General features: G+C 44.5%; 1 protein-coding gene across 1 annotated transcript; it reads left to right on the plus strand.

Annotated features, from left to right (window-relative positions):
- The first annotated feature begins 15,908 nt into the window (after positions 1 to 15,908).
- LOC123514877 lies at positions 15,909 to 18,144 on the plus strand. Its single transcript, XM_045273137.1, has 2 exons — positions 15,909 to 16,588; positions 16,776 to 18,144. The coding sequence occupies exons 1-2, from the start codon at positions 15,909 to 15,911 to the stop codon at positions 18,142 to 18,144; spliced, it is 2,049 nt and encodes a 682-aa protein (XP_045129072.1).
- Positions 18,145 to 19,730: the final 1,586 nt, after the last annotated feature.

A 19,730-nucleotide genomic window follows, 5' to 3' on the forward strand; every position in this document is an offset into this window, starting at 1 on the left:
ATTCAAAAGCCTGTTGGCTTGTGTGATATACGGCAGGGGTTTCAAACTTGGAAAAAATACCTGAATAAAACTTCATTAAAGCGAGTTTGGTGTTCGTTAAACGAGCAGATGGTAGTAAAATGAAACCTTCGTTGTAGTGAAATTTCGTTGTATGAACCTTCGTTAAGTGGGGGTTGCCTGTACTTAGGTAGAGGGCTGTACCCAGGGCCTGCGCCAGGTCTGATGCCGGGACAACCAAATATTTCTTCTTGGGTTTCTCACCACTATTTCTAGATTTCTAGATATTCAAAAGAAATAGTGATGAGAAACCCAAGAAGAAATATTTGGTTGTCCCAGCGTCAGACTTGGCGCAGGCCCTGGGTACAGCCCTCCACCTAACTGAGTATGCAGTGGTGAGCACAGGAGGACAGCGGATAGAAGAAAAGCTGGCACCAGGGCAAAAGAAATGCAGCCCTGACAGCTTGGTGCATCAGATACCCTGCAGCACGGTCCAGATATACAAGGTCTTCCATCCAGTTGGCTTATTTTGGTCTCGACCACTCATATACGTCACGTGAGCCCCAGTCAACGTTCGTTGTGGCTCTTGTGCTTGAATTTGAATTTTCTTTCACCCCCCCCTCCCCTCACGGTCCCTTTTGTGGATGCATAAGCTTACCATTCTGCCCTGTTACTACCTATTATAGGGCCTAGAAAACTGATTAGTAAGGCCCAAATGACAGTTATTTGTGGCTTTGTGAGGAAGAATAAGCCAAATCAAGAAATTGCCGCAGACCCGGTAGTAATCGCTACTATCCATGCTACACAACACACACAGTAAAACACCCCGATTCTTTGATGGTGTGGGGTTGTTTTTCTTAGTATGGTCTTGGAAAATTTGTGTTTTTGCCTAAGAATGTTCGTATGAACCAAAATAAGTACTTTGAGCTAATTCTGGAAGAGTTAGATGAGTGTATGGAAAAGTGCAATGTAGATATGGTTTTGTCTTTCTTCTTGTAGTATGGCAGCAACGCACAGCACAACTATTGAGCATTATAAAGAGAAAATAAAAATTGGTCTCAAGATGGCGAGGTCGCATTATGGCTTTGGGGCACAGTTGCTTGGGCACGTGTGACATGGGCAGAGGTCAGGGCCTGACTGGCTAGCTGGGCCCCTGCATCACACCGACTTGGGACCCACACGAGTCATAGACACGTGACCGTGGATGCGCGGATGGAAGACCTTGTATATCTGGACCGTGCCCTGCAGTGGTTGTGACGCCAGTTACAAGCAGGGGACTTGACACCAGAATCAAAGAGCACCGTGCTGATGTGAGACACCACCGAGCTTCCAGCGCACTGGTGGACCACATAGACAGGGCAGGTCACCTGCCAAGATGGAACGAGGCCAAAGTACTAAGAGACGGCCTCGACAAAAGAAAAAGGAAAGTACAGGCAACCCCCATTTAACGAAGGGGTTATGTTCCTGAAAAAACCCTTCGTTAGGCGAATTTTCGTTAAGTGAACCTATTATAATAAGTTTAACCCCAGACTTGAGCTTCCATTGAGAGTAAACAAAGTGAGAGTGCATCATAGTATAGTAAAAGGTTTAATAAGAGTAGAAATTATGAAGTTAAGCATTTAAGCAGTTTAATTTAAGAGTAAGTCACTATAATATACACTAATGTATATATGTAAGTAACTTTATAATGTTGATGATCTTAAATTTATGAAGGGAGGGAAATATGCTAGCTGGCAACCTGTGGAATGTAAACAAAGGGCGCATCATTGTACCGCTTACAAAACTTATGTACCACATTTCCACAAGTCTTTCCATTTTATCCATTGTAGAGTCATGAGTTAAGGTGGTTCTTTTAGCTTGCAAGGAAGATATGATCTCACCAGCCTTCTTAATAGAGTCTGCTGACTTGAAAATGGTAGACAGTAGATGGAGTCAAGCCATGCTGGGAAGCAATGCTATTTGTTTTCTCGCCTCGTGTCCGTGAATAATATCCAGCTTCACTTTGAGAGTAAGAGACTTTCTGGTCTTCTTAGCAGTGCTAGGCAACATTGCAGGGCGTTTTGGTGGCATGTAAAGCAAGGGAAGACGAGCTGCTGCTGACGCTGTTATTTTTATTAACGAGGGGAGTGAATGGTGCACGTTTTTGTGCATGAGAGGCGCTGGTGTATTCAAAAGCCTGTCGGCTTGCGTGATACAGCAGGGGTTTCAAATTTGGAAAAAATTACCTGGATAAAATTTCATTAAAGCGAGTTTGGTGTTCATTAAACGTGCAGATGGTAGTAAATTGAAACCTTCGTTGTAGCGAAATTTCATTGTGTGAACCTTCGTTAAGTGGGGTTGCCTGTAGTTGAGACCATGTACATACATCGTTACCAACAATAGCATAACCAAAGGACGGGCGATATCGTATGGGCGGCGCCAGCAGCAGCGATGTGCATTGCCCGGATGAAGGGGGCAGACAAACCAGCTCGTGATCCAGCTAATCAGCGGGTCTAGGGAGGCAGTTGACCCAGGGTGCGAGCCAGCAAATCAGCGTGTAGCTCCAAGCACACTACACGTCCTCACCAGCTCTACAATACATGAGCCGTGCTGGAGCTCCCTCAATTCCCCTCAGGAAGCATCAGCGAAACTAGTTGGGAATAAACTCACCTCCTTACACCTGCGTTTCTCTTCACCTCCTCCTCCAACTTGTCTGAATGTCTGAACATTATTATTATTATTATTATTATTATTATTATTATTAGTGAAAATATGAAGTTATATATATATATATATATATATATATATACAGTAAAGTCCCGGGTTATGTCGGTCTCGAGTTACGTCAAACTCATAGTTACGTCAGTCCACTATAAGGCAATTTAAGATTAAAAAAATAAAAAATTTATAAATCGTAAAGTGCGGGATTTATTGTTATTGTTGGTGGTTGCCCGCCACACCGCCCGCCTCACGCTTGAATACGTAACTCGAGTTTTTGTACTTTCAAAGCATATTATCGAGTTTTCAACCAATCATTTTTTATGGTTATTCAGGTAAGTAAAAGGTTATATTGTTATATTTGTATATTATGTACAACTATGTAGGAATATATTGATTAGGGCCGTGAACGCGAAAGACTGCAGGTTGCCAGAGGGGTGCATGCTTGAGGCCGCCAGGAGGGTGGGCAGGTCGAATGCTGTGACGCCCAGGGTGGACAGCTGGGAGCATAGTGCAGTGTGGTGGGAGTTGAAGCGTGGCCAGCGGAGTAGGAAATGCAATAGAAAAGGGCAATAGGGATCAGCAGACAGGCGCAGACAGTGCAAGTGAGCTGCAAGTGTACTGTGGCCCAGGCGAAGGCTCCGGAGTTGTTATTGTTGTGATAGTTGCGTGAGCCCTCAAGGTCGTCAACCTCCCCGTTGTCATGGTAACGGGCTTCCCATTTTCTTCTTCACTCCCTTACACACAGCTGCTGCCTCCCTTCTCATGTCTTTTAATTATGTCCTCTTTTTCTTGTAGCATAATGGTTTTCCTTTTCTTAGCGTCACTGCTATCACTCAGAAGTTTTCTTTTTGGTGCCATTGAGCAAGATACTAAGATAGTCAGCAAACGCAGATGTAGGAACACTCTTGCCAGGGGCGACGGTGTGGTGGAAATGAGGTAGAGAGTTATTGTATTCAAGCGTGAGGTGGGTGGTGTGGCGGATAACCACTAGTGATGCCTGGTGGCCAACAATAACAATAAACCCCGTGCTTTACGATTTATAAATTTTCAATTTTTTAAATCTTAAATTGCCTTATAGTGGACTGATGTAAGTGCGAGTTTGACGTAACTCGAGATTGACGTAACCCGTGACCTTACTGTATATATATATATATATATATATATATATATATATATATATATATATATATATATATATATATTTACATAAATATATATATATACAATAAGGTCCCGAGTTACGGCAGAGTTACGTTCCTGAAACATGACGTAAGTCGATTTTGTACGTAACTCGAGTTTTTGTACTTTCAAAGCATATTATCGAGTTTTCAACCAATAATTTTTTATGGTTATTCAGGTAAGTAAAAGGTTATATTGTTATATTGGTATATTATTTACAACTATGTAGGAATATATTGATTAGGGCTGTGAGCGCGAAGGACTGCAGGTTGCCGAGGGGAGCGGCCTGAGGCCGCCAGGAGGGTGGCAGGTTGAATGTTATGATGCCCAGGGCGGACAGCTGGGAGCTTTGTGGATTGCGGTAGGAGTAGAAGCGTTATATAAGTAAAAGGTTATATTGTTATATTAATTACAAGTATGTAGGAATATGAAACACAAGCTTGTTTTTGTTGTTGATTAAGGCCGCGAACGCGAAGGACTGCATGTTGCCAGAGGGGTGGACGCCTGAGTCCGCCAGGAGGGTGGGCAGGTCGAATGTTGTGACGCCCAGGGCAGACAGCTGGGAGCGTAGTGCAGTGCGGTGGGAGTAGAAGCATGAGTAGCAGGGCAGGAAATGCAATAGGAAAGGGCAATAGGGATCAGCAGACAAGCGCAGACGGTGCAAGTGAGCTGCGAGTGTCGTGTGGCCCAGGCAAAGGTTCCGGAGTTGTTATTGTCGTGATGGTGGGTGGGCGAGCCCTCAAGGTCGTCAGCCTCCCCGTTGTCATGGTAACGGGCTTCCCATTTTCTTCTTCACTCCCTTACACACAGCTGCTGCCTCCCTTCTCATGTCTTTTAATTATGTCCACTTTTTCTTGTAGCGTAATGGTTTTCCTTTTCTTAGCATCACTGCTATCACTCAGGAGTTTTCTTTTTGGTGCCATTGAGCAAGATACTAAGATAGTCAGCAAACGCAGATGTAGGAACACTCTTGCCAGGGGCGACGGTGTGGTGGTACTGAGGTACGTAGAGTGTTATTGTATTCAAGCATGAGGTGGGCAGTGTGGTGGATAACCACTAGTGACGCCTGGCGGCCAACAATGACAATAAACCCCGCGCTTTACGATTTATAAATTTTCAATTTTTTTTTATCTTAAATTGCCTTATAGTGGACTGACGTAAGTGCGAGTTTGACGTAACTCGAGACCGACGTAACCCGGGACCTTACTGTATATATATATATATATATATATATATATATATATATATATATATATATATATATATATTCATTTTCTGCCCGCCTCCACCTGGGCCACACCATACTCCTTACTTGTATCGCATACGTCGACTGTCTCGTGACCCCTTCTGCCATGAAACATTTCTTGCTTCAATGCCCACGCTTTCTCTCTCAACATACTGCATCACACTCCCGGCTCTCTGCCCTGGCCATCACAACACTCAACCTGCCCACCCGCTTGGTGGCCTCAGGTGTCCACCCCTCCTGGCAATCTGCTGTCCTTCGCCTTACTTGTGCCTTCTTGAGGAAGACCGGCCAGCTATCACGCCTGTGATACCCACACAGGACTACCCCAAGGGTCATAAGGATTCAGAAGAGGCCATGAAAATCTATGGATCGTTATGAGCCCTGGGGTAGTCGTGTGGGTATCACAGGCGTGGTAGCTGGCCGGTCTTCCTCAAGAAGGCACAAGTAAGGCGAAGGACAGTAGGTTGCCAGGAGAGGTGGACGCCTGAGGCTGCCAGGAGGGTGGGCAGGTAAAATGTGATGGCCAGGGCAGAGAGCCTGGAGCGTAATGCAGTATGTTGAGAGAGGAGTTGTGAGCACTGAAGCAAGAAATGTTCCATGGCCTCAGGGGTATTCCTACACCAAGGGCAGAAGGGGTCACAAGACAAGACGCAGGTGATGCAAGTGAGCACTGAGCATGGTGAGGCCCAGGCGGAGGCGGGCACTGGTTGATGTGCCTTGCGCTCCTTCCCGTGACTGACTGACTTTGAATCTTGTAAAGGCGCTCATCCTCCCCCGCTGATGGACCCCCATCCCTCACCCCCTTACTATCTGCAATCTGTGCACCATCTGTTAGAAGCTAGGTTCTCTAATCAATTCCTTCAGCCCGCCCATTGAACCTGTATATCCTCCCTAGAATCCGTGGTGAGAACCAGAGTACAACGCAGTTCCCAGATCAGTACTGCTCCTCTCTTTGTGTGAGCTGGTTAATCACATACTCATTCGTAAGTTTTGATGAAATTTTTATATAAAACATATTGCGTATACATATTTATATAGTATTTTGAAATCGTTTACTTAGTGCAACTCTTCTCTCCGTTTCAGCAGATATGGCTACTCTGTATATTTGCCTGTTCCACATGTGTGTGCTTTGGTTAGGTTAGCTTAGCTTAGTGTAGTGAGTGATATTATTGCATTGGAGGTGGTGTTAAGACAGTGGAGGGGGATTGTGTCATTACCTGGTACACGCCTCCAATAACAGTTTTTTGGGAGGCTAAAGACAAGTTCTTTTTTTTTTTTTTTTTTTTTTTTTTATGTGTGTGTGTGTGTGTGTGTGTGTGTGTGTGTGTGTGTATTTACCTATTTGTGTTTTACAGGGCCCGAGCTAAGCTCTCTGTGACCTGTCTCCTTGTCCATTCCTGTCATATCTCTCTTTCATCTGATTGACACACACCGCGTCAAAGACATCACTGCTCAGTTTATTCCACTTATCAATGCTAAGATGCGGGAAACTGTATTTTCTCACGTCATTTAGACAGATGTCTTTTATTAGCTTTTTTCCATGTCCTCGGAGATGATTACTTGTGGTCACCTTTATCAACTCTCTGTCCAGTGTGTCAATCTTGTTCACCAATTTATACATAGTTATCATGTCTCCTCTTGTTCTTCTCTCTTCTAATGTGGTCAGCCCCAGCTTCCTCAGTCTTTCCTCATAGTCTAACTCCCTGAGTCCTGGTACCATCCTTGTTGCCAGCCTCTGTACCCTTTCCACCAGACACATGTTACATATTCTAACTGAGGTCTTATTAAGGTACATAATATCTTCTTCATCATTCCTTCATCTAGGTAGTGGAATGCAAGGCCAATATTTTGAAGCATGTTATATGTTTTCCCAAAAATCTTGTTAATGTGTTTCTCCGGTGACAAGGTGTTTTGCACGGTTACTCCTAAGTCTTTCTCCTCATTGGTCTCTTTAATTTTCTCATCACCCAGCCTGTAATCCCTGTTTGGTCTGTATCTACTTCCCATTTTCATAACATGGGTCTTGTCTATATTAAATTCCATCTGCCACTCCTTACTCCACTTGTATATTTTATCAAGATCTTCCTGTAACTTGTTACAATCTTCCACATTCTTTACTCTCCTCATAATTTTAGTATTGTCAGCAAACATGTTCATGTAACTGTCAATTCCTACTGGCATATCATTAACATAAATCAAAAACATGATGGGACCCAGCACTGACCCTTGTGGAACTCCACTGGTTACCTTCTTCCACTCGGACTTCCTTCCTCTCACCACTGTTCTCATTTCTCTTCCCATTAAGTAATTTTCCATCCATTTTGCTAGTTTATCATTTACTCCTCCAGTCATCTTTAGTTTCCACATCAGTCTATTGTGTGGTACTTTATCAAAGGCCTTTCTCAAGTCCAGGTAGATAGCATCCACCCATCCCTCTCTATGTTGTAGTATGTCAGTCACTCTTGAATAAAAACATAATAAATTGGATACGCACGATCTTCCTTTTCTGAAACCAAACTGTCTTTCACTCAGAATGTTTTCACTTTCTAGATACTCACTCCACTTAGCTTTAATTACTTCTTCACATACCTTGCACAATATACTAGTCAACGATACTGGTCTATAATTTAGCGGTTCCATTCTACTACTATTCTTATATATAGGCACAATGTCAGCTCTTTTCCACTCTTTCGGGACTAATCCTGTTCGTATGGAGGTTTCCACAATATCAAATACGGGGTTCAACAATTGATCCTTACATTAATTTAGCAACCTCCCAGATATGCCATCAGGCCCCATTGATTTATTAATATCCAGATTGCTTATAATTTTCCTTACATCTTCCTTAGTAACCATGATGTCCTGCATTTGCTTTATTTCCGTAGGCCTTCCTCCCATAAAATGCTCCTCCTTTGTAAACACTTTGCAAAAGTTGTCGTTCAAAATTTCAGCTATATCTCCAGCATCTTCATATACTTCTTCCCCATTTTTTTTTTACCTTTCCTATTGCCTCCCTTATATTTAGTTTTCCATTTGTGTGTGTGTGTGTGTGTGTGTGTGTGTGTGTGTGTGTGTGTGTGTTTCACTGTTTCACTGTTTGATCTGCTGCAGTCTCTGACGAGACAGCCAGACGTTACCCTACGGAACGAGCTCAGAGCTCATTATTTCCGATCTTCGGATAGGCCTGAGACCAGGCACACACCACACACCGGGACAACAAGGTCACAACTCCTCGATTTACATCCCGTACCTACTCACTGCTAGGTGAACAGGGGCGGGCTACACGTGAAAGGAGACACACCCAAATATCTCCACCCGGCCGGGGAATCGAACCCCGGTCCTCTGGCTTGTGAAGCCAGCGCTCTAACCACTGAGCTACCGGGTGGGTGTGTGTGTGTGTGTGTGTGGAGTTAAGACAGCCCGCGTCGTACGTGTCGCCACAAGTCAACTAACTAGGCTGTGTAATAACTTATTTGATGTATTTTTTTTTGTGCATTTATTTATTCATTTTTTTTTTTTTTTTATTCTTTTTTATTTACTTATTTATTTATTTATTTTTTTTTTGTGTGTGTGTGTGTGTGCGAGTGAGATATCCTCTCTCCAATGAGATGGACTGTAAACTAACAAAATGTGATTGTGGGGAGAGAAAGTTCATTTAATATCATTCCATTTATTTGTTGCAAACTTGTGAATTTGTTCAGTGGTAATCTTTTTAAATTTATAACCCAGTGCCTTGATAACAGCTACTGCTGCCATTTGTCAAAATAGGTTTAAAAGTCTTTCATAATATTTCCCTTATTCATTGTAAGTAAATTTTTTTTTTTTTTTTCCCGAATTACAGTTAATCAATATAAGACTCACTTTAATCAATCTGGCTATCTCAGTACTCTGAGTCTTCCCCCAAGATGGTTGTAGTCCTGATGTAGGCCAATGGCACACATTATATAGTCACACACTTACACTCTCATAGTTCCCAGTGGAGGAGAAATGCCATTATGCAGAGGTGTATTTCAGGTCTTACCTCTATAAAAGAAAAAATCAGAGTCTCTATCATGGGTGACAACTGATCTAAGAACATCTCCCTATGCCTTACTTAAGTTATCATTCATGGAATCAGATAGGCCTACATTTAATATATTTGTTGGACATCCTATATTGTTTATTGTCAATCAGTGAAACCCTGCAACGTCCAAAATTTATATAAAAGACTCAAATTTTTTATGAATTTATGCATAAATTTGTTGAAAATATATAATTAATCATGTTGGCAAGTACCGTACATGAAGTATGTTTACAAACTGGGAAACAGATTACTCAACAAAGCCTAAGCATGGTCAATATGTTCATCAGCCAACAAAAAGGTGAATACACATAGCTATACAATACTTCTTCAATGAGAAAACCTGTGGTTTAGGATACCTACTGAATGAGATAGCTTAGATGTAAGGGAGGAAGAGGATGGAAATAAAACCTTTAGAGTGAGATGTGCTGATGCTGAATAGATAAAGAATTCCATTGTCCATCCAGACACCTCATGTTTCATAACTATAATCCTGTAGTATCAGTTGTGACTAATTCATAGTTGTGGATATTACCAAGAGTTAGGAATAGAAGAAGCAAACCATGTTTCTGTTATTGCAAAAGTAGCAGAGTTATTGTTAAGAAGGCCATTAATGTAGTGTATTTTGTTAAATAAACAATTAACAATAGCAAGAACACAGTGATGAAATAGACATGAATTCTTTTATAAATGGAAGTTAGGTAGCCATAGAAAATTTGCTTGTTGAGAGGTATAGGCCTCCTATAATGCATGGATGAGGGTATGGCGGGGGAGGATAGACCCATGGGAGTGAGGTATGTTGATGCTGAACTGGTAAAGTCATCCTTTAACCATTCACTTGTTACAAACTTAGAAGTAAAAACAGTTATTGTCTTACAGTGACAGACCTATAATTAGTTAATCTCGCGGGAGGGACTGTTCTCAAGATTTCAAGGAAGAAAGACATAAATTTTCCCTTCACATATTAATACTACTTCACCAAGAAAGTCAAAATTTTGTGTCAGTATGATACATTCACTCTTCTGTCGAAATATTTCCAAAGAAATGTTTTGTAGCCTAGTTTTTATAAAATATGGAAGTGCGAGGACCCTGTGACTTGATGTTTAGTCCACTTTGCTCGGATGGACTGAGTCTCATATTTTGCATCATTGCATGTTTATTTGTTTTCCTTCCAGCTTAAGTTGTATGAGACCTAATTCTATTGATGTGTTTTACCATGATCAGTATGTGTCATGAAATAATTAAGAAACATGACATTTAAATGAGACTTTCAGAGCAGACATGAGCATCGTCCCCGGAGGTGAATTGCTGACCAACTTTGACTAATAAACTAGTAAACAATGAGCATTTCTCACTGAAAATTTGCCTGGAGCAGCATGAATCATCCTTTTTTCTAGCCTACCAAAAGAAATGTGAAACTCGCTGTATTTATTTAAAAAATGAAAGTGTGTGATGGTATGTCGATATTGTGCAGAACTGTGCCTGTTGGAGCTTTTTGGTGGCTTCAAACATTTGATAAATAATACATTATAAGACTGCTGGTGCTGTGTTATATATGCTCATAATGACAACTGGTTATCGTGCTTACTCTGGCTAGGATATCAGCTCCACGAGTTTGAGCAAAGATAACAAAGGTGTGTGGAACACGGGATATTTTCGCATAGAGGGAAATTTTCGCACATGACACCACCGCTGGTGGCGTGGCAAGGCTGCCACTTGTAGGGGAAATCCCCTACAGTAGGTGATTTTAGCCTAATGTAGGGGGTAGGGGATACCTACGGGGAAAATAGCAATTTGTAAGGGAAACTAGAGTGTTTATTGACAATATGTAGGGGAATTTTTTTTTTTTAAACTTTGAATATTTGTTTGGATACCCATTACAGTTTATGAAATATGGATTATATATATATATATATATATATATATATATATATATATATATATATATATATATATATATATATATGATGCAACATGTGGGAGTATGGTGCAATGTGGCGAGGCGCTCCATTAGGACGAAAGTCGATCGCTTGTTCCCGTGTACATCGTCCAGTCTGACATGATGCGCACAGGTATTAGACAAGGCCGGGACCCAGCAGAGACGTGTCACGCGAGTTTGTTTCGGATTCGAAAACTTCACCGGCCAGTCGGTGACCTCCTTGCCACAAAACACTGCAGATGTAGAGAGGACCTTCTTGAAACTTAATGCTAACAAGACAAAGCTAAGGAGTTGCTTAGCTGTACGTACCTTGGAGGCCATCATCAAAACTGCAGAAACCTTTCTATTACGTGTTGATATAAACGCAAGGCTTAACCACTTGTACACCAATGCAAGAAATAAGTACATGGAAAAGTACACAAAAAATGTGAGGGACTGTGGTGAGGACTTTGAGTAATATATTTATTTTCATTTATACATGTGAAAAAATGTTCATTTATATAAGACTTTTTTGTTTGGTGGACTGGATAATATATTGAAGAAAAGTTAATTTTTCGACACCAGAAATTTTTTTTTTTATTTCTTTTGTAGTAAAAGAATAAAACTGCAATAAGTATAAATACTTTTATTTTCACACAATAGTATATGCATGTACAAAAAGGAATTTTGGGATTGGCGTAGGTGAAAGTAGGGGAAAATGTGCACGAGTGGTAGTTGAAAGTAGGGGAAAATGTGCACGAGTGGTAGGTGAAAGTAGGGGGAAATGCGCGGGAGTGGTAGGGAGAAATGAAAATTTTGAGTGGCAGCCCTGTGGCGTGGTGAGATAAGCTACTCGCCATCTTCCAAGCTGTGGGAAGAGCCGACCCATTTATTTTGTTTTATTTATTTATTTATTTATTTATTTTTATGTAGGAGGGGCAACAGAAAAGTGGAAAAATAAAGGCCCACTGGGTTGCCAGTTCCCGTAGAGATCATATGAGTTATCCAAAATTCATGGACAAATGTCTTGAAATCTCCCTCTTAAAGAAGTCAAGTCGTAGGAAGATGGAAATATAGAAGCAGGCAGGGAGTTCCAGAGTTTATGGGTATGAATGATTGAGAGTACTGGTATTAGAGAGTTGGACAGAATAGGGGTGAGAGGAAGAAGAAAGCCTTGTGCAGCGAGGCTGCAGGAAGATGGGAGCCATGTAATTAGCAAGCTCTCAGTAGAGCAGTGAGAAAGAGGCTGAAGACAGTCAATCGTAGGAGAGGAGTTGAGACAAAAAGCTTTTGATTCCACCTTATCTAACAAAACTATGAATGGAACCCCCCTGCCCCTAACCCAAACATTACTGCCAACACCAGAGAGGGAGAGTGGGAGAGAGACAGAGAGGGAGAGAGCGAAAGAGGAGGAGAGCGAAACACATGTTTAGGTTTAAGAAGTGCTGATCTATGGACTAAGGAAGAAGGGCGCCTTGTGCAAGAGTGACCTGTTGATATGTAAAAGGGGGGCGACTGGGTGTCACAATGGTGTCTACAGGGAGAGAATACACCTCAGGTCCAAGAAGAGAGGATGTGCTTTAAAGCCTCTCATCTGGTGGAGAATATTCACCGCTGTTTGCGTTCCTAAGACACCCAGACCCCTAACACGTAAATGCAAGTGCATTGAAATAGCAGTAATTATCGTTACAGTTCAGAAATAGTGCTTATTATACTGAGTTAAGGCGCCTTCGGCACACAGATTCTGACGGAGCACTTATATGTAATATGTATGTATTAAATGTATATCAGTTGTCTGCTATCTTTTAAATGCTCAGTCTCGGATGGTGAGGAATGAGGGAAAATGAGTTCGACCTTCATTCAAAAGAAGGGCTCACCTCTCTCTCGTTCCCACTGGAGAGGCGTGAGTGTTATTGTTCGACTAATCTTTTGTTAAGATACATACTTTGTTTCTAGGTATCGACCAAATATACAGATTGCGTCGACATGAGGGTCTCATTTTCCTGATCATCATCATCATCACAACCGCCACAGGACGGCAGTTACAGTCGATACGTGGGGACAACCAGGAGCGAGTACATGAGGCTTCTCCTGACCAGTGCGTGGCGGACGAGGCAGAGCAGAGCGTGCACTGAGAGAGCGACGCGAGAGGAACGTGCGTTTGTGTATGTGTAACTACCGCCAGGAGCACCCCACGAGAACAGCAACGGAGCATGCCTGCCCAGCAGAGGTCCGAAACTCAGTGAGACAGGTGCCACGGCTCACCAGACGCGGGATCCCGCTAGGGAGTCGTTTCTGCCGCGACTCCTCTCTCTCTCTCTCTCTCTCTCTCTCTCTCTCTCTCTCTCTCTCTCTCTCTCTCTCTCTCTCTCTCTCTCTCTCTCTCTCTCTCTCTCTCCCCACTGGTAAGTGTTGAATCTCTCATTCTTGTTCCTCGTCAGATCTCTCTCTCTCTCTCTCTCCCGGTGGTTAGGCATTTATTGAACACCCGGTGGATTAAACACATGTGACGTGTAGTGCCCTGGTGCGGCTTGTGTTGGTGTGTCCGGCGACAGGTCATAACGCACTCAGCGGGCACACAGGGTGTGTCACGCACTCGGCGGGCACACAGGGTTTGTTGCACACTCAGCCGGCACACGGGGTGTGTCGTGCACTTGGTGGGCACACGGGGTGTGTCGTGCACTCGGCAAGCACACGGGGTGTGTCGTGCACTTGTTGGGCACATGGGGTGTGTCACGCACTCGGCGGGCACACGGGATGCGTCACACACTCGGTGGGCACACGGTGTGTGTCACGCACTTGGCGGACACACCAGGGTGTGTCGCGCACTCGGCGGGCACATGGGTGTGTCACGCACTTGGCGGGCACACGTGGTGTGTCGCGCACTCCACACACACAAAAGCCACCATTGTCTTGTCCTTAATGCCTTCTACGTCCAGTGATGGAAGAAAACAAAGCAGAAACGAGCAGCCCGCCAGGAACTACCCAGTCCTACTGAAATACAGTGGAAACAAGGAGCCAGCACCATTGCGGCAGAGAGAACGAGTTCCCGAAGACAGCATTGGCCAGAATAACAGAGTGACCAGATGCGGGAAATGATTGATCATATCATGAGTACGGTGCAGAGTTTGGTGCACCGAGAATTAGCTACGCTCTATGGTCCAAGCGCAACAGATAGAGATCATACGGTGCAGATGACACTGAGGTAGATCGCCGATCACAATGTGGTGTCTGGATCACTGCTTGATCAAAGGAGAGACCCAACCTGGGTTGAGACACAGGGTCAGGTGCTCGACCAGGGGGAGGGCAACAGGGGAAGGACCGAGTCCCCTGCATCGAGTGGAAGTGCCAGCCAGCAAACTCGGGAACCCGCAATAGTGGCAGCAAAGGAAGCCTGGATAAAGGAAATGTCTGCCACAATGCAATTTAACCAGAGGCCGGTTCCCACCTTCAATGAAGGGACGTGCGTCGAGTACTGGTCATTCAGAGACCAGTTCAAGAAGCACGTTTAGGCTGACAAGCTATTGAATTCTCATAGATTGAAATTGCTTGTCTCAGCCTACTCGGGCTCAGCAAAGGAAGAGCTTTATGCCTGTACACAGTATTCAGACCCTACAGAGGGATACGAGCAGGCATGGTTAGTGCTGGATGAACGACATGGAGATAGGCGAAAGTACATCCGACATCTAGTTAGGAAGGCCATGAATGGGCCAAACCTGAACCTAGAAGACATTGAAGGATTACGTGCCTTCAGGAATGATCTCGGCATGTGTGTACGCAACCTAAAACGAATGGGGCATTAAAACACATTGAGGCGTACGAAGTACTTGGGGCCATGACACCATTCATCCATATAGTCACTCAGGAGTGACTATATGGATGAATCTGACAAGTGGGAAGAAGCAGACGGTAAAATTGAAGATGAAGCGGAGTGGCTGCTGGATTTCATAGTGAGAGTGGTTAAGAAGGCGGAAAGGTGCTTAACCGTTATAAACACTGTAGGAATGAAGCAATGAGCAGAACAGAGACGCTCTAACCTATCCACGAGACGGGCTGTAGGACACACCACCCCGACCTCTGTACCAGGGGGAGTAGACCACCTCATAGGTCTAGACGCACCACAAGCCTTGCTACCTATGGAGGTAAGAGCCGGAGGAGACGGAGAACCATTTGCAACACGCGCTCTCCTTGGCTGAACCATCAATGGACCTATGAGGTTTGAAGATGGGAAACCAATCAGTGCAACGAACGCACACATCACAGGGATGACAACGATAGCACAGGAGCAACAGAATGCAATCCGGCATGGTCCCTTCCCGGGAAGTGACTTCTTGCTTCAATGTAAGGATGGTATCTCGATAGAGGACTGAAGGGTCATAAGGTTATGGTCATCAACCGCACAGCAGATAGATCAACATTACCAACTGCCCATCCCATTCAGATACAAGGAACCGGGCCTACCGGATAATCAGAAACTTGCAGAACAACGACTTATAGGCCTCAGAAGGTGCCTAATGAAGGATCCAGCCTTATGTCTCCGTTATCAAAAGGAGATGAAACGCTTGGTGGAGGACGGACGTGCAGAACGCACTTTACACCCCGAACTCCTTGAAGCAGCCAGAATGGTCTGGTACCTGCCACATCATCCAGTTCTAAACCCCAAGAAACCAGAGAAGGTGAGAATAGTGTTTGATTGTGCAGCAACATATCAGTCAACATCATTAAATGATCAAGTGATGCAAGGGCCGGATCTTAACAACGATCTGATGGGCGTCCTGCTCTGATTTCGACAGGACAGAGTAGCCATAATGGCAGACATTGAAGCAATGTTCCATCAGGTCTTAGTACCACAGGAACACCGAGACGTTCTTCGGTTCCTGTGGTGGCCGAGCGGAAAAATGTCTGAACCTCCTGAGACATACCGAATGAAGGTACACCTGTTTGGAGGCGTCTGGAGCCCATCATGTGCAGCATATGCCTTACAGCGAACATTTCAAGATCATGGACAAGACCTCCATGAGGACATCAAAGGGGCCAATCGGAACTTCTACGTGGACGATCTCTTATATTCAGTGAACTCTACGAGCAAGGCGACAATCGTCATACATCGCCTGAGGAATTTATTGCATAAGGGGGGCTTCAGACTCACAAAGTGGGCCTGCAATTACAGCAAAGTGCTGCAATCCATACTGCCGACAGAGAGAGCAGTAACAATGAAAGAGATCCCTCTGACTAACAAACTTCCAACCGAAAGAGCATTGGGTATCTTGTGGGACTTGGAGAGGGATCAACTTGCAGTACAGGTTCACGTACCAACCAGACCGGAGACAAAACGTGGCCTCCCCAGTATGATTAGTTCCCCTTATGATCCACTTGGCATCCTTGCTCCATGTGTCATCCAAGCCAAAATGATCTTTCAAGAAGAATGCAGACATAGAACAGGGTGGGATGAGCCCCTTGCTGACAAGTCGAAGGATGCGTGGAGAAGGTGGCTGAGAGGGTTACCGCATCTTGAGGGCATACGGATTCCACGCTGTTATCAGCACGACATCAAGGATACTATAAGTGACAAAATTGCATCACTTCTGCAATGCGTCTCAACGAGCATATGGTGCCGTATCCTACCTGAGAATCACAGGCGTGATGGGAGTACACTATATTGCTTTTGTATACAGCAAGGCCAAGCTGGCCCCACTGAAACAACTAACCATACTGAGGCTAGAACTGTGTGCAGCTGTATTAGCTATAAAGGCAAATGAGCGATTACGGAGAGAACTCGACCTGCCTATCTCGCGGTCAGCGTTCTGGACGGACAGTACCACTGTCTTAAGATACATAAGGAACACTGAAAGGCGCTTCCACACCTTCGTGGCCAATCGCATAGCTGTCATACATGAAGAGTCTGATCCAGAGCAATGGAGGTACGTGAGTTTAGGACTCAAACCCGCAGATGACGCCAGCCGGGGTTTGCGTGGCAACGAGCTTGAAGGGTGTGGTAGGTGGACCCAAGGACCACCCTTCCTGTCGCATGACGAAACCCAGTGGCCGAGGGAAGGCATGACAATGGAAGCGATTCTAGGTGACGACCCAGAAGTAAAAAAGGAAACTGGAGCGCTGATGGCATCTGCTTCCCAGAAGGAAGAAGCCCTAGACAAACTGTGGGGCAGATACTCATCGTGGTATCGGCTCTTGAAAGGGGCTGCATGGCTGAGAAGATTCGTAGCATGGCAGAGTGACAAAGTAGGTGAGTCATACTGGAAGAAATTTCTATCTACAGAAGAGATGGAAGCAACGAAAAGTGCTGTACTGAAGTGTGTGCAACGGAGATACTTTCCTGAAGAACTGAAGGTGCTACGGCAAGGGCAACGACTGAGACACAGCCCGATAAACCAGTTGGAGCCTTATCTAGATACAGAAGGCTTGATCAGAGTAGGCGGCCAGTTGAGACGAGCTACTCTTCACCAAGATCAACAGAATCCCATCCTCTTACCTAAGGAAGGCAAGATCACAGAACTCATTGTGAGGGAAACACATGAGGCCAAGGCTCACCACCTGGGAAGGGAATATACACTTGCTAGAATATGCGAATCCTACTGGATCCTGAACTGTCGTAAAGTGCTGGACCAAATACTATGCACTTGTGTGATCTGCCGGCGGTACAACTGGAAGCCTAACAAGGGACGACAGGCCGACTTGCCAGAAGTTCAAGTGAGATCAGGCGCACTGGCATTCACATACACCGGAATTGATTGCTTCGGCCCATTTATGGTGAAGCAAGGGAGGGCCCAAGTAAAACGATGGGCCTGCATCTTCGTCTGTCTGACTATTAGGGCCGTACACATGGAAGTCCTTGCGACACTAAGTGCTGACTCCTTCATTGAAGCACTCATGAGATTCACAGCTCGGAGAAGGCTACCGAAACACATCCGCTCAGACAATGGTACCAACATGATTGGAGCATGCCGAGAACTACGTGATGCAGTCACTAGTTGGGGCAAAGATGGTAAAATCAGAGAAGCACTCTTAGTCAACCAAGTAGAGTGACAATTCAACCCTCCAAGAGCTTCACAAATGGGCGGTGTGTGGGAACGACAGATCCGTACCGTGAAAAGGATTATGCAAGCAATAGTAGGCACACAAGTCATGGATGATGAACGCCTCCATATACTACTCTGTGAAGTGGAAATGGTTATCAATGGCAGGCCCCTTACTCCCTCATCGAACAACCCGAATGATCTTGAAGCCCTGACACCTCTCCACCTGTTGAGAATGAACTCTAACACCTTCCCCACTGGGAACAAACCAACAATAGAGAACACGTATCGGAGGCGATGGAAGCATGCTCAGTACATGGCAGATCAATTCTGGAAGAGGTGGATCCGAGAGTACCTCCCCACGTTAAGGAAACGGCAAGGACCAACCATACCCGGACGCAGCTTCCAGCAAGGGGATATGGTCATAATTGCCGAACCGTCCCTGCCGCGAAACAAGTGGTTGTTAGGATTGGTGCTGGAAACCATGCCGAGTGAAGATGGTGAAGTACGCAGGGTGAGAGTGAAACGAAAAGCTCAACACTCATTTGCCCAGTTACGAAGCTGTGTTGGCTAGAAGGTGTTGGAGATGATAAACTAGGACTCAGTTTCGAGTGGAACTCGACAGGGGAAGTGTTACCGCCAACACCAGAGAGAGAGAGAGAGAGAGAGAGAGAGAGAGAGAGAGAGAGAGAGAGAGAGAGAGAGGGAGGGAGGGAGGGAGGGAGGGAGGGAGGGAGGGAGGGAGAGAGAGGGAGGGAGGGAGAAAGACAGAGAAGGAGAGAGCGAAACACATGTTTAGGTTTAAGAAGTGCTGATTTATGGACTAAGGAAGAAGGGCGCCTTGTGTGAGAGTGACCTGTTGACACCTCAGGTCCGAGAGGAGAGAGTGTGCTTTAAAGCCTCTCATCTGGTGGAGAATATTCACCGCTGTTTGCGTTCCTAAGACACCCAGACCCCTAACACGTAAGTGAAAGTGCATTGAAATAGCAGTAATTATCGTTACAGTTCAGAAATAGTGCTTATTATACTGAGTTAAGGTGCCTTCGGCACACACAGATTCTGACGGAGCACTTAAATGTAATATGTATGTATTAAATGTATATCAGTTGTCTGCTATCTTTTAAATGCTCAGTCTCGGATGGTGAGGAATGAGGGAGAATGAGTTCGACCTTCATTCAAAAGAAGGGCTCACCTCTCTCTCATTCCCATTGGAGAGGCGTGAGTGTTATTGTTCGACTAATCTTTTGTTAAGATACATACTTTGTTTCTAGGTATCAACCAAATATACAGATTGTGTCGACGTGAGGGTCTCATTTTCCTGATCATCATCATCATCACAACTGCCACAGAACGGCGGTTACACATACGAAGAGTACTCCATACGAGACAGACAAGGTCCTTGTACAGAGTTAGTAGTTGGAGGGGGGAGTAAAATTGGCGGAGACACCTCAGAATGCCTAGCTTCATAGAAGCTGTTTTTAGCAAGAGATGAAATATGAAGTAAAGGACAAACTGAGGATATTCAGTGTATAAGATGGGGACAATTGAGTGTCATTGAAGAAGAGAGGATAGTTGTCTGGAAGATTGTGTTGAGTT

Source organism: Portunus trituberculatus, chromosome 38 (genome assembly GCF_017591435.1).
Source record: "Portunus trituberculatus isolate SZX2019 chromosome 38, ASM1759143v1, whole genome shotgun sequence".
Taxonomy (NCBI): Eukaryota; Metazoa; Arthropoda; class Malacostraca; order Decapoda; family Portunidae; genus Portunus; species Portunus trituberculatus.

Bases quoted from the DNA above. Each gene is read 5' to 3' on its own strand.
- LOC123514877 (XM_045273137.1), top strand. From the start codon at position 15,909: ATGGCAGACATTGAAGCAATGTTCCATCAGGTCTTAGTACCACAGGAA. The intron at 16,589-16,775 runs GTGGCTGAGAGG...TTTTGTATACAG, and splicing joins TCGAAGGATGCGTGGAGAAG to CAAGGCCAAGCTGGCCCCAC.